The sequence below is a fragment of the Helicoverpa zea genome, chromosome 6 (assembly GCF_022581195.2).
Source record: "Helicoverpa zea isolate HzStark_Cry1AcR chromosome 6, ilHelZeax1.1, whole genome shotgun sequence".
In the NCBI taxonomy this organism is placed as follows: Eukaryota; Metazoa; Arthropoda; class Insecta; order Lepidoptera; family Noctuidae; genus Helicoverpa; species Helicoverpa zea.
Window position 1 is genome coordinate 5,339,773 of NC_061457.1, and position 25,265 is coordinate 5,365,037.

Here is a 25,265-nt window from a genome sequence, read left to right on the forward strand (position 1 = left end):
AAATCTAACAGTTTGTCGTTTTGAGAATTTAAGTATCGATTAAGTTTTAAATAAAAAATTCATTTTGTATTTTCCTTAACTACGTATTCGTTAGTCGAACTAAGGTAAACGCGCCATAAGCGTCGCATACAGCATCTTCTAACAAACTTAAAGCTTCTCGCTACATTAACCTGAGCTCAAAGGATCCATCTGAACGTAAAGGTAAGGACTCAGAAACTTACTGCAAAAGATAACTAAACTAGCACGCAACACCTGTCTGAAGGAAACATAAATCATGATCAACAACTGTGCTCATACCATCTTCTAAAGAGCTAAAATGAAATAGCTAATCTTTAACCACCACTTGATAATTACACGTATTAAAAATATCCTCGGTAAGTAACACTCTTAAGGTAAAAACATTTTATGAGTGCAGAAAAATTAAATGGATATTATTATTTTTAGTATATGCTCGTCTTAAAAACCTAAAACGTTATTAGATTTCGTATAACGTGACTGGTTTTCAGTTAAGTGTAGTGTTTGGGCTATTCCGTTAGGCAGAAATGAGAAAATTATACGACGATGTTTCTGCATTAACTGTTCGGTGCTTTATAGTCGTAATTAATATTTAGAACCATTTGCTTTTATGCCTGTGTAAGTACCTAGGTATATACGTATAATATAGGTATATTATACGTTTTGTTTGTCTTGAGAATTTCGTTGTTGGTGGCCTTATGATGACGATGTGTTAGTTGTACTTTACTTACCTGATTATATATTTTTTTCATTGTAGCAATAAAAGTCTTGACTGACTTTAACAATAAAACTTTAATTTCACATTTAAGTGTCCTCATTACCACCCCCTTTTCTCTTATTCAAACTTTTCTATAAGAATTTCTGAATATTTTCAATCACATGTACGAGTCGTTAAGCTACTTTTAAAAATCCCACAAGTATAACGAGTGTTGTGACCATTTCGCAGTCAGGGGAGAGACCAGAATACAAAACAGTTACCTCCCTCGTCTTATGCTCAATCAGTTTACGAATAATTCGGTTAGGGACGATAAATCTCAGTTTAGGGAAAAGGGAATTAGATTAGGAGAGGCTCAACGGGATAACGTTATGCATTACATGATTATAGAGGTCACTAGCGATTGATTAATTTTATGAAGTAACATTTAATCTGATATCACCCGCTTGTTTTTAATTGTGTTAAGGGTAGTTAGATGTGTATTGTTGTTTGTTTTGGAATATTAAAATTAATTATCATAATTTAGATTAAAATTTTTGAGTCTACGGAATATGTTGCTATGTCCAAAATCTATCTCCAAAATCCAAAATTGGTACTTACTCTCATTAATTAATACTTACCTACTCTCGTTTTACCTTCTCACCATTGCTCTCGCCACAGAAAGGTCCACGATCTATGCATGTTATCTTTACCAATGCTACTTATAGGTACGTAGTTACATTTGTAATCAACAATACCCTTATGATTAGGTGAATGTTTGATGTATTCATCTGAAAAGTTCTAACCGGATTTGGATGAATATAAGTAAATAAAAGGTAGGTACTCTGTTCCCAGTATCATTCGAATTAAAATCAGTCGAATTCCCGACTTAATTTTAAAACCTAATTTCAAAATAATGTCAAACCTAACAGCAAAATATTTACAGGCGCTTCTAATTTCAGTTTACCCTACCACGTTGGATTGACACATCATTGTGTTACCGACTGCGGACCACCGAGTGTCGTGTCATTAATAAAGCGTAGATTGAGCTAGGCCGTCGTGTAATGTAGTTGGTGTTGCAGATGAGGTTGGTTTTTACGGCACGAGCGCGCGGCCACCCGCAGAGGCGACACTTAATGCTGACACAAACTTAGCTTATGCGACGCCAGATGACGTAGCTGTAGATGTCATTTGCAAGGCTGCGATCACGGAGACAGAGTGTTCAAAAAGAAAATTCATTTGCGTATTTACTTAGATGTTTTTTTTTTAAATTGAGTTATTATACTTACGCAGTGTTTTCAGCCATAACTGCTCCTTCTTGCGTCCAGGAACCTACTCCGTGGTTGATGCCCTTGGCAGAGCATATACTCAGTATGTTTTTAACTTTACTATGCTCCCCTCGTCATTTGTGGTTTCAATTCACTTTTTACGATGAACGTCGCCCTCTTTGCGACCCAAATTGCTCTTAGCCTAAAATGTCGTAACCGCCACTGTTTGACAATCGAAAAGATTACTTATTCTTTTGTTTTAAAGCTCACATCTAGTTCTTTGGGGATGCATTTGAGGTTATTACGATTCATAAAAGTACTTGTGCCAAAATTCATTTGTGAGCGAGTTGATTAAAACAGTAGGTGTATCAGTGGAGGATATCAGACAGCTTTGTTTGTTTAGGATGGTATTTAATTTTTGAATTGATAATACAGACCTACATTTGTATAGATTCTACAGTATAAAAGGCCCCTTGGTTTGTCTGTTCTAGTGATGGCTATTAATTGGACAGATGATGCATTGCTTTATAAATGGACTAATGGTCGATTCATTGCACTAGGTGCATAATTCAGCATCTCTATCTTTATTTGTTTATCTGTATATGTAGTATTATGTATCAAATAACTAAATAGGTGATGACAGTAACTGTAACTGTTTTTATACGTATTAATTTCTGGGATGAGTACCTAAGTTTAATTAATGAATTTATACAGCCATATTTGGTTTTGAAATTTGTTATGAAGGGCCATGCTAATCTAGGTAAAATTAATCTATATATTATTTTTATCATAATCTGTAATCATAAAATTGTTGTGCCCCTTCCTTTACCTCTAACCGTCTTACCACAAAAAACTTTTAAACGTCAGTTTAAGCTTTGTCTAAAAAATGTCAAATTATGACGTTGACATATGGTTCATTTTGCACCACAATTTTTTAAGACAAGTGTAAAACAGGCGTTTAAGTTTTTGTAGTAAGGCTATAACAGTCTAACGGATATTCTGTGATTCTATTCAGCGCTAGATGGCAGCACTGGTCTCTCAGAATAGTTTAGCTTTGTCGGTGAGTATACTTAGGTACATGATCAGCATATTTCAAAATCCATAGCATAGGCTTTTTCTAGCAAAAGGAACGGTTCTTACTCGCAATTCTTTTTTTTTCAGATTTTCAGCATCTAAGGGTGAAAAAATAAAAATGCTGTAATCCACTCGGAAAAATATATTCAATTTTTATAAAATCAATATCAGGCATTTTTTAATTCGCACAATTTTGTACAATATACATTTTATTACAATTACAGTTTTCAAGCTAACAAATATCACCGAATAGTTTATCGATTCGACGAGGACGTCAACATCGATTTTATTGAACAAAACAAGAACGTATTGTTGAAATCAACTGTGGAATTTTAGTTAACTTTTACTAATATTGTATTATACAACACTGTTATAGTTATTTAAAGGTTGCTGATCTATAATTGACCTTTCTCATAAACAACAATCAGATAGCATTGGGAAAATACAAGTGACGTTTTATTTAGATTTATGTACTTATAAATAAAATGTGGAATCAGAGTTGGCAGCACAATTATTTAAATTTCATTGCAACCCGCATTTATATGGGCAAAATTGGGCAAAACCCACTAGTGGGAAAGTGTTCTTATAATACCATTTCTGATTCCACAATTTTTAGGTTAATGACGGTAATTTCATTTTTCATTTAGCATGAAAATTATATTCAACAATTTATTTTTATCGGAGCTCGGTCCTTACGCTTTTATTACTGTAAATAACATTTTGATTATTAAGTACTTAACACAGTTTCTACAAATAATAAAACACGATAACATAAAGATCACATTATTTCTAATGAAACACACTTCTGTTACAAAAGGAGAGTTGTTTATGAGCCAAGTTCATTTTAAGTAAGAATGTTTGCTTAGTTCTGTACAATAAATAAAAGATTCCTTTTGAAACATGCTGAGGTATTGTTTCAATAAATTAATCTGCAATTTTGGACTAAAGAGTGATTCTACTTACACTAATTTAACATATAATATCTAGCTATAATATGAGATAATTATTTTTTAATAGTATCTATACTGTACAACACTTTAAGTCTCACAACAAATACATACACGTCGGGCCTCGGCGGCACATTGTCTCTATTACACGTGTGGCTCCTATGTTACAGTGTAGTGATATGTGGTATGTACAGCGAGCGCGGGGATCACAGCAGCGGCGGCGCGTGGTGCGCGGGCGCCGCGTGCCCCCGTCACACCAGCGCGCTCGGCTTCACGTCCAGCGGGTGCTCGGGCGAGCGCCCCCCCGCGCCGCCCTCGCCCTGGCTGTTCTCCTCGGAGTCCGAGCACGAGTCCGAGCTGCCCTTCTTGCCACCGTTGTGAGTCTTCACGTGCTTCGCGAGGTGGTCGGACCTCATGAATCTCTTATTGCACACCGGACACGCGAACCTTTTTTCCCCCGTATGTGTTCTTAGGTGTCTTTGTAGCTCATCCGAGCGTGTAAATCGTTTACCACAGAACAACCAGTTGCAAACGAAGGGTCTCTCGCCAGTATGCCAGCGGAGATGAGCTTTCAGGTGGGATGTCTTGCCGTATACTTTTCCACAACCGGGTATATGACAGCTGTGAATATTTTTCTTTCGCAGATGTGCTCCGGCGGGGCCGAGCCTCTCCGCTTCTTGACAGTTAGGACAGTCGCAGGTGGCCCGGCCAGCATATCGACGTTGTGACCTCGGAGATGGTGCTTGTGCCGGCGGTGCAGGAGACCCGGGTGCGTGTAGGCCGAATGAGCCTTGTGTGGGGAGTACGGATTTGTATGCATCTTGCAGCAGGTGAGGCGCGGGTGGTAATAAATGCGCACCTCCCGATAGAGAATGTGTCAGTTGTGAGTAGTCTTGGCCGGCATAATTAGCCATCTGGCCTCCTACATCCAGCCATCCGCTGTGTACATCCCACCACGTACTGCCGACGGCACTCACGCCGCTCATCTCGGCAGCTTTGAGAGCGCCAGTGCCGCCACCGCCACCGACATTGAATGGCCACGACTCATAGGGGTGTCGCGAGTACATAGAGCCGAGACTTGCGCTGGATTCACTTTTGCCGAGGAGTTGGTCACCCGAGGACGGGAAGTAGAGATCGTTGCCGTAGGAGGGCGCGGCCGCGCACGAGGTGGGACCGCGGCCGTACGGCGAGCAGGCGGGCGGCTGCGAGCGCGGTGCAGCGCCGGCGCCGGGCGGCGAGTGTGCACCCGGGCTCTTCTTCCACGGGTGGAAGCCCTTGCCCACGGCGGCGTCCGCCAGCGGAGGAGGGGATTTGCTTGACAGTTTGTTGCACTGTGCCGCCAGCATCGCCAGAGGCGTACCGCGTAAGCTCGGATGTTCCTGGAACGACAGAAAATAAATAGTTAATTATTTTGAATAAAAAAGGCAATACTTTATTCGGGTTTAATTATCGACCTGTGTTTTAACCGTGGGAATTGGTCGAAGTGTCAAATGAGATTTATAGCCTAATTTATATGTGAACTAATGCCGCGGTGTTTCGCTCGTGCCCGGAGGCTTCAGAAATAATATAAATAAATTATGAGAAGCTTTATAGGTAGTGTATTTACAATTAGGTGGCGTGGTGACAGCTCCCTGCTGCTACCGGCCGCCCGACGTCGTTATTAATAAACGCCTACACTTGTGCCTCTTTGAAAGTTAGCTTACAATATTATTTCTTCATTTCGATAGCATTGATGGAGGCTGAAGTTTGATTGAGTGAAGCCGTCAGCCTTGATTGGCGTCGCTATTTAAGCTAAATATTTGTAGCTGTAATATAAAACCTATCACATTTGATTTAAATAACAAAACTTAAATAAAGGATCTACAAAATCTTCATGTTCAATTTTACAAACGGGTTACAAATAATAGTCCGTTCGTTGATGTTCTTTTTGCTAAATAAAGGTGAGAGCCATAAGAGCATCCGGCCGGATATTTCACCCCAATGTGAGACACAATGGTTTGATAAAAAAACTTCCATTGTATGCAATAATATAATCCGGGGATCACGACACGGGTCGGAGGGGGTCCGAGGTGTGGGGCGCGGGGGGGGGGGGTGCTCGACCACGCCCATTATATTGTGATTGGCGCAGCTGTTGCGTCGCAATGTGCGCCAACCCTTAATGTTGATTCCTGAGTTCAAGCGGTTCAAGTTCATTCAGCTTTTAGTATTAGATATGATTCTGAAAGAAATGATAAAATGATAGTCATAGTGATAGTCTATTTCATTATCTCCTATCTTAGGTAGATACCTATTCCTACTGAGCGATCTAAAAAGTTTATCAATCGTTTTCGTATTTTCTGAAATTAGATATTGACAAATCGCAACAATGTGCACTTCTCTACAAAGTCCGGAATACAATTTTAAAGTTTCAATCCTAATCACGAACATGAATGCAGACAGAAAGATTTATCAATAATTACAACACACAATGTATTATTAATACCTACTGGCTGACGTGGGCCAGCGGCATTCTAGTAAATAGAAATAATGGGCCCGGCCCAGTGTGCTATCAAACGTCAACATCTACGGAGCTCACTTGTAAATATGGCTGCGCTCTCAATTAACTCCACGACAATTACAATTACCATAAAAAAATAATAAAACTCCGCCAAATTGCGGCGGCAAGGCACTTACGCCGTATGAACTCGTTACACATTACCTCCACGAATATTATTTGTCCTCAATTACAGAATTATGTTTGTAGATTTGATCATCAATGCTTTTACGTCCTTTCGACTTACGTGTCTATAGCACGTGTAACGATCAATTGGCTTCGTAAGTGTCGCTATACCAAAAATGACTTATAATATTGACACCGCGGCCGAGGTTATTTCGAAACAATTTAAAGATAATAAAGGTTTTAGGCGACGAGTCGTAGAATCAATGCGAGACGCGAGGCGATGGCCGGCTGAAGTCATAATTACCCTAGGCATTATGCTCCATTTGGGCGCAGGGCCGAAACAGAGTGATATCGGGTAATTGGTCGTCAACTCGGCCGCTCGGTTTCGGCCGCGAGATTGGATCAAAGCGTAGATGACGCCTCTCAGCCGACATAGCGGCGCCACAGCCGCATTATACAATGTTGATGGCCTTTTCCTTGTCAAAAATGACGAAGATCTTTGTCATAAAAAATATGAGATGAAATAAAACGAGATTACCTAATGTGAGCACAAAATTGTAGTATCACTGGATACAGGTAGTCGCAGATGATGCTCACGGAAATATGTTCTGGGAACCTAATTAGGCTGGAGTATGGAAAGGGTGAAGCTAGAAAAAGATTTCTTTCACCACCAAAGTTACTGTAAGAAATGTTTGGAAACCTAAATTAATCGTTATGATTGATCAAAAGGGAGACTGGTTTTCAGAGAATGTAAAGTATGATAAACCTGGCTTTATGGATAGGTAACTAGATCTCCACTTCTCCAGATAATTTATGCAGGTGCCTATATGTAACTCAAAATAGGTATCCTAACATAGTACTTAATTGAATGGCTCATCAATAGGTACACCTCATGATGGCAACCATTGCTAAACAGGGATATATTCAAATTGAGACGTGCTGAAAGAGATGGATTCCATCACTAACGCAGTGAAGCAAGTAAATACATAATGTATAATATTACTACCAAAGTATATATAAAACAAGGCTGCTGATGCAAAGAATTGCTATTATTAAGTAGATACCCACAAGATAATTTGAAAGGAGGCCGGATGTATCAATGACTAAGCGTATCGGATTACTTAATAATGCAGCGAGCTTTTATTAGGTCAGCACAACATACTGAGGTCACGCTCGCTGATATTATATCAATAAATATTTGATCGTCTTTTGCACTTTATAAGTAATTATATTCTACTGAACTAACTGTAAAAAATAACATGTCTCGCTTGAAAATATAAGAGTAAAATAATTAAATTAATGTGTGAAGCAATAAATCGTGGTAACTGAAGCGAGCGTATCTCTCGGAGCTTGAGATGGCGGCCGTAGCTTCGCGCAGATTGGATAATTTAAAATTATCTACCAAAATTATGATGAACCGAAATGAATATTCAAGCGAAACGCTTAGCTCTCGACGTGTTATTAAGATGATCGTGAAGTCGTTACTGACAAAATTGTATTTCATAAAATTCATAACTATACTTATGAGCTAATATTTTTCGACAACACGTTATTGAAAATAATGAGTCTAATCTTTATTCGCCGGACGACCGTTCTGTACATGATAATAATATTGATTGGTTATTTAAATATGTTGATATTAAAATTTAAAGTACCTAGATAGAAATCAAAATCTGTATATTTTATGACGTATTTTAATGAATTTAATATGTACGGGTAAGTGACTGTAAAATATGATCTATTATAATGGGGGGTGATATTTCATAAAATAAAGCTGAAAAAGAGGTAGACAGATACTCTTTACTACGCGTGTAAATCGGATATCATAAAAGTTTTGCGATGCATATATTATTGTATCTTATTACGACATCAAAGTTTAAAGCGACCCACTTCTGTGGCAATTGATGTGATTTCGGTCGATAAGCCGAGACCAAATTGCCAATGGGTAATTGCACAATTAGGGAATTATCGAGTTAATTCCGGGTGAAACCGTACGCCGTCGCCGACCGCGCCGAGTCGACCCCACTGCTCCCCCTCAATTCTAATGCAAACTGCAAGCAACTAATTTGGGATCTACAATTTATGACATATTGTTGGCTTTAATGTCGCAACGGAGTTGACTCAAATCCGTTTGATGCAAATGGATTCACTTGTGTATACTTACCTACTCACTAACTACATTGTGACATCGGTTTATGACCTAGCATAAGCTAAGTATGTCTTACAATTTCCGTGTTTTGAAATTCTGATAACTACACAACGCAAAGTAGCTTATTGCAAAATGAAAGTGGAATGAAAGTTGTTATACAAAAGTGCTGAACAATATCTAAGCGAGCTTGTTAAGTATGAATAATCGCTCGTCGTTCATCGACTCTATCCAATTAATGAAGCGAGGATATGACATCAAATTACAAAATAATTTGCCAAGTCGCCCAGTCTCGGAGCTAATTATGCTACTAACGTTTGCAGCCGTTAAAGGGTTCAGGGTGCTATTTGTCATTTGACACTTACGAGGGGAAATATCGATTGCTGCTTCCTATAATGCTACACTTTTAGCTGGAAGCGCGCGCATGACTTTAATGCGTAGTCAAGTGTAGGCCAAACGACTCCCGATGTCGTAAAAATAAGTTGTATGAATTAAGTAAAAGATAATGACTTCGGAACATTATTTCTACATTAAGGTTCGTCTTGCACGCGAACGGTCTCGTTGATGTGTGAAACTCTCACTGGCAGGTTAATTACAGTTAATTAGATCACTTTGGTATCTTGTATCGCTGTTGTGCCAGGATTTTCTTGCATTCATTAAAGTTTTTGTGTTATGTTCGTTAATAATAAATTATTTCGTGGAAACTGTTGGTTTGGATAATACTTAAATCTGAATTAGTAACAATTGTATGCTCATGAAACTCTTACGAACATTTCACATTTCGTGATTTAAAAACAATAATTAGTTACCAATACGATAAAGTAAGATTGATGATGACTTGCACCTAATCGGAAAATATTTAATAACCATATTCCGCGCGTAATGTTTACTAGCTATTTATTACATGATAATGACAGTTGTTACAAGTAAGTAATAATACGTTATAGTGCGAATAATCTTCAAGTACCGGTGGATTGACAACTTTATGACAACATTATAGCGTTTACGTTCATGAAGATTACCTTGCCTAGTTTGAATTTTGGTGTAAATATCATCATTACCAAAAATAACTATGAACGCATAATAATACAAAAAGTTTATGAAAATGTTTATATAACCCAAAAATTTCCGTGTAACAAGGGTTGTTTATATTTAACGTTAGGTCGCTAAAGACGTTGAGCGAAGGCGTGAAACCGCGCTAGTTAACAGAGGTCATTAGGCAAGCCACATGGCAGATCGCTCAAATCGAGCCGAAACAAATTATTTATTTAAATGGAAATTACAGTTTGTGAGGTGCCGGACGCTTTGACGCGCATGTGCGTACGCTAACGCCATATGTGGCCGACTACGGGTTTTTGTTCCGATTTCAAATTGTCATGGTCTATTGATTCATGCCGACTTTTTGTGGCTAACTATATTTTTGATATATGCTTTTCGAATCATGTTACGTGCATATTTATGGGTTCATAAACCTATCTAGTGACGGAAAAAAGGAAAATGATGTAATTTATCGATAGTTTTAAGGTTAACTTTTTGTGCTGACGATTATTTTCCATGCATTGTTCAAATTGTTGCGTAGTTGATGTTGCATAAACAACAAAATAATCCTACTTATATTATAAATGTGAAAGTTTGTTAGAATGTATGGATGTATGTTTGTTATTCAATCACGCAAAAACGACTGGACGGATTTGATTGAAATTTAGTATGTAGATAGGTGATAAAAAGTAAAAAGTAGCCTATGTGTTAATCCAGGGGGATTAACACATAGGCTACTTTTTATCAACACATCCCGCGGGCGAAGCCGCTGGCAGATGCTAGTATGCAAATATATTTAAATATTGTGTAGCTATCAAGACTTTAATCTAGCCTTATCTTGAGTAGCTTCTATCCGAAAACGTTTTGCAGTTTGAAGTTTCTTTTCAGGAAAATTTTAGGCCCACTGTTTCTGATAACCCAATAAGTTAACTATCAAAAAGCTGAGCGATGTAATAGCGATTTATTAATATTCACAGGTAACGCCTAAGCTGTAATGTGCGCGTTTAAATTTGATAAGTCGTTGAAATTGTGTGGTAATGTGTCGGACACGGGCGAGCGGCGCCCCGTATCTGTCCGACTCGGAACATTAGCCCCGGGGCCGCTTAGCCCGGACAAACGCCGACCGAACTCGGATTATGAATGTCTAGACGTAGTTCTGAATATGTTTGACGTGAATTATGTAGGAGTGAGGGCTGGCGATGTCGCGATTCCAATGTCGGTTTTCAGGGACATAAACTTATCTTTTATCAAATCTAGTCAATATTTTTTTATTGTATTTTAATGTTTTAGTACCTATATTGTTACTATCAAAAAATCTTCCCAAATCTTTCCCATTCGAGAAGATTTTTTTTTATTATCAAAGGTGTTTTCGTTAGACACATTTGACTGTTCCACGTCAAAACACGTCTGTAAAAATTACCTACTAATATTTTGCGTGTTGGAATTTGCTCCAAAATGTTGTACTGTCGGTCGACCTTCACCGCCTGGGACAAGATAATAGGTGCACCAATTTTCGAAACCAGTTCCCGAGTGATAAAAAACTGAGACGAACGAATGGAAACAAGGGACCCCCTTCTCCGAAGCTTTGTTCTGTCCCATTGTAATTGTGTTCAAACGCGTCGCGGGAAAATATTATGTACATATTTATATTAATAATGCGAGCTCTAGGTATGCCCGTTTCTATATAAATATTTATAGGCTTGAGAAAACTTGCTTGGGTAACTTTAGTAGCTTTCAAAGGAGTGGGTAAGCAGTATCATTACAAAGCTATGACTATCAATAAAGTTTGAAATGTAATTGATAAAAAACATTTGTGGTAGGATTTAATAAGGCAATTGCTGAAAAAAATTACTGATGAATTTTAGTAAACACTACTTAGCCTTTTCCCAATGTTGGGGTCGACTTCCTGATGTTTTTCTATTTTCCTAATAACAAACATGTTCCCGGAACACCACTTGCAGTACATTTAAACACTTCAAGCCATTAAGCTAGACTCCACAGCATGCACACTCAAGGTCACGGTGGTACTGCGAATGTGTTCACGTTGCGTGCTGCGCTCGACATCGCCGTCGGCGCGAGTCCCACTCAGACAGTTCTAAGAAAAAGTCGTTAAACTCACGTATTTTTGGTAGCAGCTTAATGCCAGTAATTTCCAATGAAATTATTATAATTAGCTCCATTTATACGATAGTAACAAACAAATAAAACGGCTGGAACAACGCGCCGGAGGGCACGCAACTCGCTTTTCCATTAGTTATGAGACGAGCCGCACAGATTTCAACCACTATTTTACATTAAATTGAGGTTTAGTGCTCGCTGTAAATTGAACTTGACGTTTCCTTGACTTATTGAACTAGAATTCTAGGTTCTCTTTCATAAAGCTTTCAGCTGCGCTCAAACCCTGAAAATCTGTTTTGATATTGTCTACTCGTTGAATGAAAAATCATTTAACAACACATCTCACTTCAAAAGTTCGTTGCTGTAAAGGTGCCCATTACGCAGGTAAGATATAGGTTTATCCACCTACCTACATAGTTACCGGTTACCTACATTATGTGAAATAGTCTTATGTGAAGTGAACGCAGCTCATTATAATCGCGTGTCTTTGCGACACGTGTAATTAGCTAACCAACAATTGTTTTGGTGCCTATAAACATGTGACATTCAATAAAACCGCAGTGACACATGTCGATGCGACTCTAAACATAATACGTTGACATTTCGTCCCTGATAGTATAATAGTATGGAACTCTTTCAAATATACGTAATTTCCTTCAACTTCTGTTTCGTATTTTTTCAACATTTAACTAATTGAACCGCATAGGATATTAATTGCTGAGAAAATTACCGGCGCAGGCCCCCGGGGCCTAAACCACAAAGAGTCGACGCACGACGCAACGGCATAGAGCAGTCGACTCATAAAAACGAACAATTATGCATTCAACTCTTTGTTTTACTACAATTACCTAAGGCCAACGTTTCTACCATATTTTCTTCTTAGTAAATGGGGCAATTTGATTACCTATGTATAGATATGTAATTATATGTCTATATTACTAACTACTACAAAAAGCGGCGTAGATACCAGATACAAACTATGTGTAACGGCCGTATTCCAGTTCATAATTTCAATCGCGATACACTGTAATGATTTGTAATGCAACTTTACTAATTACAATGTCAGCAGTTTTCATCACTTCAATGTAGTTCCAATGTTTTGATTTAATTAGCGATTGCTTTTCTATTCTTACACGTGCGTAGGCGCACAACCAGTTTTCAGATATGAGCGCGCAGAAATGTGTCGCGATAACACTGCAACGTAGAAGTTAAACTATGCTGAAATACCGTTCAACATTAATACAGGCACCGATGTTTTCAATCATAATCGTGAACCGCACTAGTAAAGTCCATTACTTACTTATAACAATAGCAACAATTAGATAATAAAACAAAAGACTATAATTTTGCGTCACGAAAAGTGGTGGTGGTGAACAATCGCGGGTGTATAGCAACAATTACGAGGCGTTGAGAGGTTCGTCGTCACGTACCGGGCGGCGAAAGAACAAAGCGTTGTACGCGTATCTACTAAACAATTGAACGGCCACAAAAAGTCCCATAATTCAATTTGCATCCCGCTAGATAGTAATAGTCGGCAAGAACTGGGTACGGTTAGTGCCGCGGGCGGCGCGGGCGCAGCTCCGCTTGCAACGCTGAGAACACAGCTTTCGCCGCTTTTCAACACTTCGACGAATCGATTAGATTGACGTGTTTCTTTTACTGATTTTACCTATTACTGGTGTAATTTACGACGGATTTTTACTTTTTGCATGCTGCGTGCTGAGCTGTTGCAGGCGTTGATACCTGCTTAGTTATTATATCGATAGGTGTGGAAATGAGATTGTGAGAATGGATTAGTTTCTTCACGCGTTTGAAAGCCAGATTAAAATTGTTTGAGTAAACGATTTGGTAAGAGAACCACTTCGAATGTTGTCGAGTCTTGCTCGACTTGAGCACGACTGGTTAGAGAATGGTTTTCCATAATAGTCAAGCAACCTTGTAACAACAAACGATATCTTAACAACTGTTACACATCTTGTAAGTTGTAGTTGTATGGTAATAAAACAACGTTACGTGGTGGTATCGGTGCCGTGCGTGTCGACAGCGAGGCGCGAGGCGCGAGGCGTCCAGCACGAGGTGACTCGCGCATTATTATGATAATGCAGGCGGAGTAGATGCTATCGGCCGCTATCCGCTCTCGTAACACAATTGAATTAGCATAGCGGACCGCAGCGGGCGGGCCCCGCCACGCGACCACCAATGCACCTCATCATCGATTCCAATTCGAGACTTATCGAAAGGCGACTATGATATCTGCAATTTCATCGTTTTAATCTAGTTACTCGCTTAATCGTTCCAAAGATTCGTTCCCATAATAATGTAAGCAACACTTTGAGCATCAGATATTGTAAGAAAGTGGCACGCTTATCATTTTAACAAGTTTTAAAAGTTAACTGACGGGAACGAGGTAATGTTGTGTGGGGCCTGCAGCTTATGAGTTTGACTTTTGAATCAGTTGATCGATGGTTTGGCTGAATGATACATAAACTATGTAATTCTGTGAATACTTTCTTTTTGTGACAGAGAATAACACTGTGAATCAGGAAAGCGTGAAGCTTTGAGGCGTACCTACATAAAGCCAACCTAGATGTGAAATCTCGGTATACCCCTCAATTCATCAGTCAATACGGAACCAAAACAGCATAATGCCGAAGCACTTGGTGAACTAGTGTATTTAGACGGTTTTCGTGTCGTAGGTAAATTGTGCTAAACGTTTCCACACGTCCGTTGGCCAGTTGCGGCGTGTTGTTATGAATGAACAGCACCTGAATGGACTCGCCACAGACCGCAACGCACCGCTTGTCAGACGAGACCACTCCATCTACTTTAAATAATTGCTGTAGCGCCATAGATGAACAAATAGACTAGAGTGGTAGGCGGTTGAGGCATTTGTAATCATATTTAATGCCCATCTATGCAATAACAATATGATGAGTAATACTAAAGTGTTGGTACATAACAAACTAATCGAAAGAGAAACCTTGTCACAACATAAAAATGATTTTACACAAGGCATAGCCAACACCAGTTTTCCCGTAACACGAAAGGGACAACAATGATTAACTTAGATCACTCTTCTAAAATCTACAAAACTTCAACAATGTGACTGCATTAGGGCCATCAAAGACAGGCTCGGTTTAAACTGGAGAGCCCGTCGAGTATTCATGGAGTCGAAGAGCTTGTGATGTATGACCCTTAGGGAGCTAATGGCCTTCCGACCCTCTGCAAAGTGGGGTAAAAAGGAAACGAGAAAGAAAGAAGGCATAGCTTTTGGTGAGGTGAAGTTAATGGTACTGTAAAGTACATATCAGTAATATTGTAGTATGTAATGAATTCCATTTAAATGCTATTTAGTTTCGGATTACGGTTTCCAAAAATCGAAGATTACAGAAAACTATAATTTATATAAGAGAAACCCCTTCTATAAAATCTACCATCCGAGTACAACGCAACATCAAATTCAAAATCCCCCATTAAAAAGTAACAGCGCGTCCCCTTAGCATAGACAACCGGATTCATAGCATAACAGTTTGCAGCCACGAGTGCGTTTAATGGCCACTACAACATAAGGAGCGTTTGTTTGACTCCTACAAATTGCAACCGGAAAATTTACACTTAAAAACCGGATGCTTCATAGTAAATAGTCGCAATTTCCGATATATCTTCTAATGTATGGGATGTGCGCTGGTTTTACGGTAATTGAATAGGTAATTGTAAATTTATGGCTGTAGCCTTGCGAATGTGGGTGATGAATCATTTGATTGTTCCATAATGCATGCAGATATGGATAATGAGACTGGGTTGTGTTTTCAATCAAATCGGTACCGAGCCTTTCTATTTTGATAGACGTGGTTGTGACAGCGGTGTTAGAAAACAAATTGAAAATTGATCCGATCACAAAACATAAGTGACACCATTAGAAGTGATAGTCACTACACCCCATAAATAATCCGTTATTGTGATAAGAGATTCGGCGGTCGCATGAATGGTATCGGTGTGGAGTGCCGTGGAGCGACGCGGCGGGGGGCGCTCGGCGGGGTGCAGACCGCCTGACCAGCTTCTTTGTACCTCACATAAGTGTTAAATTAATTGTTGCCCACACACCAACACCCTTTCAACTAAACCACGGCTTTATACGACCAAATAATCAATATTGATTTATTTAAAGCCAACAAATGGCCACTAATGTTAACATGACTTAACACGCATTAGTCTAATACCTCAACACATTCGAGTTGACAGTAGAACAATGAGGACGCCGCTTCTGATTTTTTTATTCGGTAGAAGGCATTAATTAGTGGTGCATCTTCGAAAATAACCTTCTCCGTTGTCGAGGCATCATAATATTGACAGGGCGCGCGATGACGGCGCTGACGGGCGGCGCCTCTGGGCCCGTGACTTGCAGCTTGCCTTCATTACGCGCCTCTAGCCGCCACCGAGCCGCCCGGCACCACTCCGCTCACTAACAAGCCGGGCTAATGCAATGAGTTGGTAAATCCCAACCCATCATCGAGTTCAACCCATTTTTTTACTATTCAATAATCGTCTCTACGTCATGTTTATAAAGATCAGAATGTCTCAGCAAATGTAAGGGCCATATCCAGGAGCTGTCTGCCGATTTTGATGACATTAATGACTCCCAAACCGGACCGATACTCTTAAGTCTCGAGGGTTCGATGCGACTATATTAGTTTCCTTTGGCCGTCGCGGGAGCGGCGGAGACCACTATTAACTGAGGGCGGTAACAACAAAGAGCTACAAAAGAGACCCTTTGAGAGCAATCACGGAGGGTGATTGAGGCGGCGACCTGTGAGATGCAACGAATCTGTGGACCGATAGTTTGTTTAGCGATGATTGGATGTCTGATTGTTATAGCGTTATCTTATACAACATCAAATGTAAATAGCTTTTATAAAAACTAAGTAAACAATGCAAATACATACGGTGCAATTGAAAGGGAAATATTTAAAGAATTACGCAAATATTGTGATAACATCTGACATGGTAACGTCCACATTTTTATATAGTTACAATGCGAACGTAAAATTGTTTCCTGGGCCGTTTGTGTGATTAGTACGAAGAACTTGTCCGTTTCTTATGAACTGAGTTTTTTCATTACACATCGTTAAGTTCGCGTCTATTGTTTAATTGCTTGCGATTTTTTATTGTGGCAGTTAGTATGAATAGTGGGATCGAACCTTTACTGCCGGTCATTAGTGTTCTGATGGCGTCGTGTTGTCCGCATTCGAGGATCCTCGAACATTCACTCATCACATATATAGGCTATATGCCTAGGGCATGGCTGTTAGCTATATTTGCTCGTACGCAGCCATTCGTCTCCTTAACGACTTCTCACATTTGGTCTGCCAACTCGCTATGTTTAAAACAAATACTTAATAATGACACGTTAACCTTCTAGAACTAGTTTGTTGCTTTGCATAGGTACTATAATGTAGGTGTCTGTAGACTAAAGTATATAATTGTACAATTATGTTCTAAATATTTTCTGCTTTATCTGAACCCTAGCTCATTCAGAGATTTTTGAGGGTTACCAAGGCCCGTAGCCCGGTTTTTAGGTTCAGTCATCACCTATTACAAAATATTCAACAAGATGAATTGCTCTTTGAGGTTAACGGCGGCATAAATGGGTAATTTGCATTACATATAAGTTGAAATAAAGTTTTTAATTGCATATTATAAAGTAATGAACTTTAAGTATACGTAATTATTTCCTTTAGGCCAACTTTTACTACGATCGGTGGTAGGTACACCACCAGCTGACTTATCCTTACTTAGGAATTTTCATCGTTTACTTAGGAATAAACATGAATAATTACAAAAATATGCACACCACTTTATGTGTAAAAGAAATATGCGCATAATTTAAACTTATAAGAAATATTTCACTGCTCACTCAACAAATTGATCAGTTTGCATGCACTGTTCAATGTCCATAACATAAGTCTAGTTACACACTGTATGTAAATTGATATAAATAAATTAATATTAAAAAAGTCAGCTACCAGGTAAACATAACACTAGCATGTTATGAACAATAAAAATGCATATTTCGCTCAACCGTGTTCGGGACAGGTTGCTGATAAATAAATACTTTATAATTAGTGATGTATAACAACCGTTTACGAGCACTTGACAGTTCCATAGACAGCACTATGGCTGTCAGTTTTTAATGTCATTGGGCGGAATTTACTGGGCCGCCATTAAACTGTAGAGTGACATGAACGAGTTGACTGTTGAGGTCGTGGGTTGAATTGCGATGCATAAGAATGTTTTCATGAATTATTTCTGTATGAAATGTAGTTTTCTTAGCCTATCCATAGATTCAGTAAGTATGAGTTTGGAATCACATTTTCAGATGGGAAAGAACAAAAGTTCAATGTACTTTAAGTCTAACATAAAAAAGTCATAACTGAAACGATGGAAAATTCAGATCTAAAATATGTTTTGGTTTTCCTGTTTAGGTACTTTGGCCTGTTTTTGTTCATAAAACTAAATATATCGGGTGTGTCGTTCATAATCACATTAAATGAAATGCGTTAATATACTGGTTAATATATGTCGATTAACACAAAGAAAAAAGAAAAATACGTAAAAATAAAAAAATGATTTTTTCAAACAAAGTAAATAGAATAAAAATGTGCGAAAATTAGAACACCATATAAAAGTCAGTCATTACAAACAACTGAAATTCGCCCTGGAAAACTGACAGTTGTCAACTGATCAAAACATTCGATACTCCTAACTTTATCTCTGCTTTACACATGAGGTTGTAAATTATAAAAGCGAAAAATGACTCCTGTGGTTAAACCACTGAATGGATTAGGTTATTTTTTTTACAATTCGCCATAGAATATCATAAAGTACATGCGATAGGATTTAATGTGATTGTGAACGACACACCCTGTATACCTATTCACGCCTATACAGACCAAACGAACCTGAACAGGATAACATCCCGTCACCACACAAAAGAGCAATAAGATCAAATACGACCAAACATCGACAAAGCCTGAGACCCAAGTGATACTTAAACGCAACAATTATCCACTAACGGTACAAAATTATCGTCTAACTAGTATTAAAAGGTATTTTGCGGTTGCGGCAGGAAACTGCAGTTGCGTTGCGTTGCGTTGCGGTTGCACCGTTTTTATTAAATATGTGTAAGGTAAACGTACCAATAGTCGTCGGATTTCGGAAATCACTGACTTTGAAGCGCTACTGTGTGTCAAATATTCAATAAAAAATGAAAATTTTTGCATGACGTGATAGAGTATTTATTCGTTATTCTAAGTAACTAGTGTTTTTTTAATCTTTTTGATGGGTTTATATACTTATTAAGGCAAAAGTAAAAAAAGGGCGATTTGTACCAATAGTCGTCTGATTTGTACGGATACTCGTCAAATATTCCCAGTACTCGTCAACTTTTAATGCTAATGTAAACTCTCTGCTCTTGAACATAAAGTTCAAGTTATGTACATTTTTTTTATGGTTAAATTTGTTAAGCATACTTGTGCCTTAGAAACATTAGGTAGATATATAGAAAATCAAATCCCTATTTAGAATAGCAGGTCTGTCAGAAGATCAGGTATTCAATAAACAGATACATAATTGCATTTTAATTTAATATATATTCCTAACTATCAAACGCTTGCAATCACAAAATCAGTCCATAAAATATGTTCCTATGTGTTATATTTCTTAATCATAATAACCATGCAGTCATGTGCATATGTGGCACGAGTAAAATTATTACTATTAAAATATTGAAATTGTAAAATAAAATAATCAGTTTTCACAAAAAAAAAAACGCCACATTCATTAATCATCATATCAGCTATAGGACGTCCACTGCTGAACACAGGCCTCTCCCTTGGATCTCCACAGATACCTGTTGGAGGCGACCTGCATCCAGCGTCTTCCGGCGACCTTTATAAGGTCGTCTGTCCACCTTGTTGGTGGACACTGCGTGCGCTTACTGGTACGTGGTCACCACTCCAGCACTTTTCGACCCCATCGGCCATCTGATCTGCGAGAAATATGGCCTGCCCACTGCCACTTCAACTTGCTAATCCGGTGGGCTATATCGGTGACTTTAGTTCGTCTACGGATCTCCTCATTTCGGATTCGATTACGTCGAGAAACCCCGAGCATAGCCCCCTCTTTCTCGAAGTTGGACCTACCTAATTGGACTACTTGTCCTAGGTGTGGTATATGAGTCAACAACTTCAAGTACCGAGCTTCCAACAGAGACCGGGGTGGGCTCAACATGGACATTTGACATAATTTTCGTCTTGTCAATGTTCATTTTCAGGCTCACCCGTTGTGAAACTCGGTCGAGGCCATCATACTGAGTTCCTCCATCGACTTTGCCATGACTACAATGTCATCGGCAAACCGAAGGTGAGTGATGTATTCGCCGTTGATGTTGATGCCAAGTCCATCCCATTCCAGGAGCTTGTAGGCGTCGAGCCTTGGTTTCGCTGTATGGTCTCTTTAACACGATTTGTATTAAAGAGACGCAGATCGTGTCGCAAGGACTTAGATATTCGTCTATTGAGCTGCCTATATGACTACGCGTCGCTGGAAGACTGCAACTGTAGCAAACGTCGTTCAGTCATGAGGTTTAAGGTTTGGTCGGTCAGTTTTTGAGGTCTATCTTTACGGCAGGGTCTAAAAAACTTAGACCCTACCGTGCGGACAGTTTCCACTAGCCCGTCGATCTAGATCTCGTCCACTGATGCTAGGTTCTCAAGGCAAGCCAAGCGATTAGAGAGCTCGAGTTGAAAGCTTTCTGGGTTTTGAATATGGGACCGAGTAGTTCGGAGCGTAGACTTCATCAGACTGGACCTTTCAAGTTTAACATTAATATTCAGCGAGGGTCTTACGATTCGGTGATCGCTACCGATTTTTACCCTATTGATCACAGAGACGTCGCTAAATACCCGTTTCTTGTCGGTCATGAAAAAGTCTATCTCGTTTCTCGTGAAACCATCGGGACTTAACCAGGTCCATTTCCTGTGAGACGGCTTCTGGAAGAAAGAGTTCATCATGAAGAGTCCCTTTTTCTCCAGAAAGTCGGCCAGTCTCTGTCCCCCTAGGGTTCCGTTGCCCATACCCAAATTGCCCCTCTCTCAACTCATCACCGCTTTTCTTTCCCAACTTAGCATTAAAGTCAAGTCAAGTGGGTTTTGGAACTATGTATGGCTCTACTTACCTCCTCAATACATAGTCTCCACCTCATCATCGGAGTGTGACGAGGTCGGTGCTTACACCTGAATGACCTTCAGCGAATATCTTTCGGATATTCTCAGTATTAGGTATACCACCCTGTTCGACACACTGTCGATGGTTGTTATGTTGCTCACGAGGGACTTGTGAACGAAAAACCGTTAACAGTTAGCTAGTTGAATGACATAATTTTTATACAGGCGAAGACACGTCAGGGAGACGCGGTACAATACGCGTGACGACATGCAGTTATTTCGAACAAAAAGCATAGTGTAAGAACAGTCAACTCAAACACAGTATTATCAACAATTGTAGTCTAAACCTTAAATATGTTTGTCCTAGAGAGTTAACAATTTTGTAAAAGTCCCGATATTAGCTATTTATTCGCATTTTGTACTGTAAAACACAAAATATCCTCATTATGACGAGTTTAGGTGCAACTATTGAGCATGTCCCAGTAGTCGTCATAATAATTCTAAAATTGACGAGTTTTGGGTCAAATGGGAGTTTTAAAGTACCAATAGATGTCACATAAAAAAAATATATCTTCTATGTTAAAAGTATTCCAAATTGCATATTACATCGTTAGCAAATAAACTTAACTATCCAATTAAACAAAGAAACAAACCACAGACACCACTGGAGTCATGTAAATCAAAACACAAAACCACGTGCTGAGCTTCACTTTTGACAGCTGAACTTCACGAAAAAACAATTTTGTTAGGGCACACACGTTTCGACTAACATATCTCCGATACCATGACTGTTAAAACCCCATATTGTCATTTCAATTGTGCAATATGTTATCAACAATATGTTGACATATAAACCGGCCAATTTAAAGTTCAATAGAAAAAATAAATAAAAGTTTTAAGATTAATTGACGACTTTTGGGGCATGACGACTTCACCCGCGTTTACCTTATGGGGTATTAATAAGCCTCTACGGCACAAACTGAATAATTGACGGCCGATCTAGTTGTCCTGCGGTGTTTTTACAGGCCGCATTTACGGCTTGTAACGCTTTTTCTTAATTGTGGGGAGTGGCCCACTGAAAAATGGTGCGATTTTTTGTTGTGTTTCTGCTTAGTGTGTCGGTTTTTTGCTTGTGGTAAGTATCTAAGTAATTGTTTATGGTCTAAGATCGTGCTTGCAAGTTTTCTAGTCGCCTCTTATGTTCCGTGGGCGCCTAGGTGTGTGATGAAAAAAATTTCTGAATGTAATATGATTTTTGTATGAAATCGCATAGCACCTCACATAGCATTTATTCATAACTAGCTGGTGCCCGCGACTTCGTCTGCGCAGGTTTAGTATTTCGAACAATATGTTTACAAATTGTAGCCTATGTGTTATTCTGATGTATAAGCTATATTATTGTAAAGTTTCATTAAAATCCATTCAGTAGTTTTTGCGTGAAAGAGTAACAAACATCCATACATCCATACATACAAACTTTCGCGTTTATAATATTAGTAGGATTAATCCTACCTAATCACAAAATTAACGAGACATCAAAGAACTCCAATTTGAAGACAAGAACTGAACCAAAACTGAATAAGGCACACAATGTGCGACAAAACAATTAGACGTGCGACTATAAATCGTTGGAACACGCTCACTGACAGATTTGCACTTCATTAGTGATTTTTTTTAACCCTGTCGGCGCAGACGCGCGACTAACATTGTTAAATTTGTCGCCGGCATCGCACCGCGTTGACGGATGCCAACGTAAATAACTTAACGAGAAAGCTTTTCAGACGTTTATAAGACGTTTCTGATACGATTAGTGGGATAAGGGGGACCTGAATTCTGTCATGTTGTTTTATAAGTAACAATGTTTTCATCGAGTGACATATGTACTTTGACTATTTTATGTTGATTGAAAACAGGACTACTAAAGATGAGAGATAAAACACAAAGAAAATAACAAGTATACGAACTTCTTGGGATAAAAATACTTAATAAAGAAAAAAACGCAAAGGCTTGTACCCATCTATTTTTTGAGCCTCCTGTAATTTGGAAAATCTATAACTTACGGCAGAACAAAACTTTCCACTATTAGAACACAAAACCGGCCAAGTGCGAGTCGGACTCGTGCACGAAGGGTTCCGTAAATTACAGTTAAATCAACCTATCTCAAAAACTATAAGAGATACTTTGATCAAACCAAAAATCGTTGAAAGAGTTAATTAGCATGCATCACCTCTATTTTTTTTAGAATTTTATACCCCGTAGTTATAAAAATAGAGGGGGGGGACATACTTTTTACGACTTTGAGAGCTGATATCTCAAAAACCGTTCACTTTAAGAAAAATGTTTTTTAGAAAACTTTATATCATTTTAAAAGACCTTTCCATTGATACCCCACACGGGTATGTACATCGAAAAAAAAAATTTCATCCCTCAGTTACATGTATGGGGGGCCCCACCCCCAATTCTTTTTTTTACTATTTAGTGTCATATTTTTGTAGCGGTTCATACAACACATATTCCCATCAAATTTCATCACTGTAGTACTTATAGTTTCCGAGTAAATCGGCTGTGACAGACGGACAGACGGACAGACGGACAGACGGACATGACGAAACTATAAGGGTTCCGTTTTTGCCATTTTGGCTACGGAACCCTAAAAATGGAACATTTGAAACATAATTATAACAGTAGAAAAGCTTCAAAATCTAGACGAAAAGCTCAATCCAAAACAACATAAAAATATCAATGTCACAGATAAAGATAAGCCAGTACCCCAAGCCACAGAGTATCAATCTAAAACCGTCACATTCACGTGACGACTGTTTAATGCTCGGTCGGAATGTCCCCGAGTCGTGTGCGCACTAAATATTATTTCCCCGACAGCTTCATTTAAATACCTTTTGTCAATGAACGGGTTAACACGACGAGTTGGTGCTATAAAAAAGAATTATGGTGGGCCCCGTCGCTACCGATGCGGCTTATTTTTTAAAATTATTGGTTCATGCGACAAGTATTTTAATTAGAATTACGTACTGGTGCATGTGTTGTTCTATCGTTAGGATGGTTATTTTTGGTAGTATTTTGGATGACAGATGTTTTGTTTGAGACAATGCCATCGTTTAATTAGTTAGGATAATCTCTAAATTGACAAGCAGTTTTGTTTACATTGACATAGGTTTCAAGCACCCACTCAAAAACTAACCCAAATCTTGCAAAAAAAGTGTCTCAACAAAAACTACATTTACAAATTCTAACCGTAAGTGGCTTCATCCCGAAGTTAAAGTGTTTAATCCTAAGCAAACCGTGACACAAAGCACCGTAGCTATCAAAAGTGACGGATCTCAAAACGCATTGTAGTGGCCCGTATTATAGGACCGCCATTTCGGTTTGTCAGCGATATCCGTCACTATTACTTCTGCGACAATGTATTGGATTTGCGACTTCACTTCGTCTCATGGTACGATGACAAAGCTGAGTACCTTAATCCCCATAACAGCCATTTAGGAGCATTACAAATAAAAGTTTGTCGGCCGTCGATTCGGTTGAATGCCACAATGGCCATTGAAGGGGCTTCACGCTGCGCGCCGTGAATGGGCTAGCGCCAAAAAAATCTATTAGACACGTATAATGGTTCCGATGTATGGGATTGAAGTGCGGATGAGATGAAAGTTCTTGATTTGTTGTGTGAAGTGGGTGATGGTGTCCACGGCTGGTAGTGCGTAAAGTCTTTGGGGTTTTAGGAGTTCAGACCTGATTAGGTAGGTTACCAACCTACTATTAGACTAGGTAAGCTATATAGGTATTATGTTCTTTGCTGTTTGGACTTCGGCATGAGACATAAATGATGTTTTTGCCCTAATAAAATTAAATAATAATAATCGCAGATGAAAAGTCACTATGCTTATACAGGCCAGAGGAAAAAAAATAGGTACATAGAAGATGATGAAACTTTGATTAGGTAGGTACATGATATTCAAATGATAGTGAATGTAGATAGACTTTCAAGAAATTGACACTGAATCATATTTCTTAGAAGATATTACTAACGGCAATAAAAACTTACACGATTTTCGACCCACGTACTT

General features: G+C 38.9%; 1 protein-coding gene across 5 annotated transcripts in view; it reads right to left on the reverse strand.

The window, feature by feature from the left end:
* Nucleotides 1–3,178: 3,178 nt before the first annotated feature.
* The window catches only part of LOC124631412 (transcription factor Sp9-like), a 68,312-nt gene continuing 46,225 nt past the window's right edge, over nucleotides 3,179–25,265 (reverse strand). For all 5 annotated transcript variants that reach the window (XM_047165792.1, XM_047165788.1, XM_047165789.1 and 2 more), the window contains one exon: nucleotides 3,179–5,377. In XM_047165792.1, coding sequence (XP_047021748.1) covers nucleotides 4,250–5,377 — 1,128 coding nt within the window. In that variant the 3' untranslated portion in view covers nucleotides 3,179–4,249. The remainder of the gene's footprint in view (nucleotides 5,378–25,265) is intronic.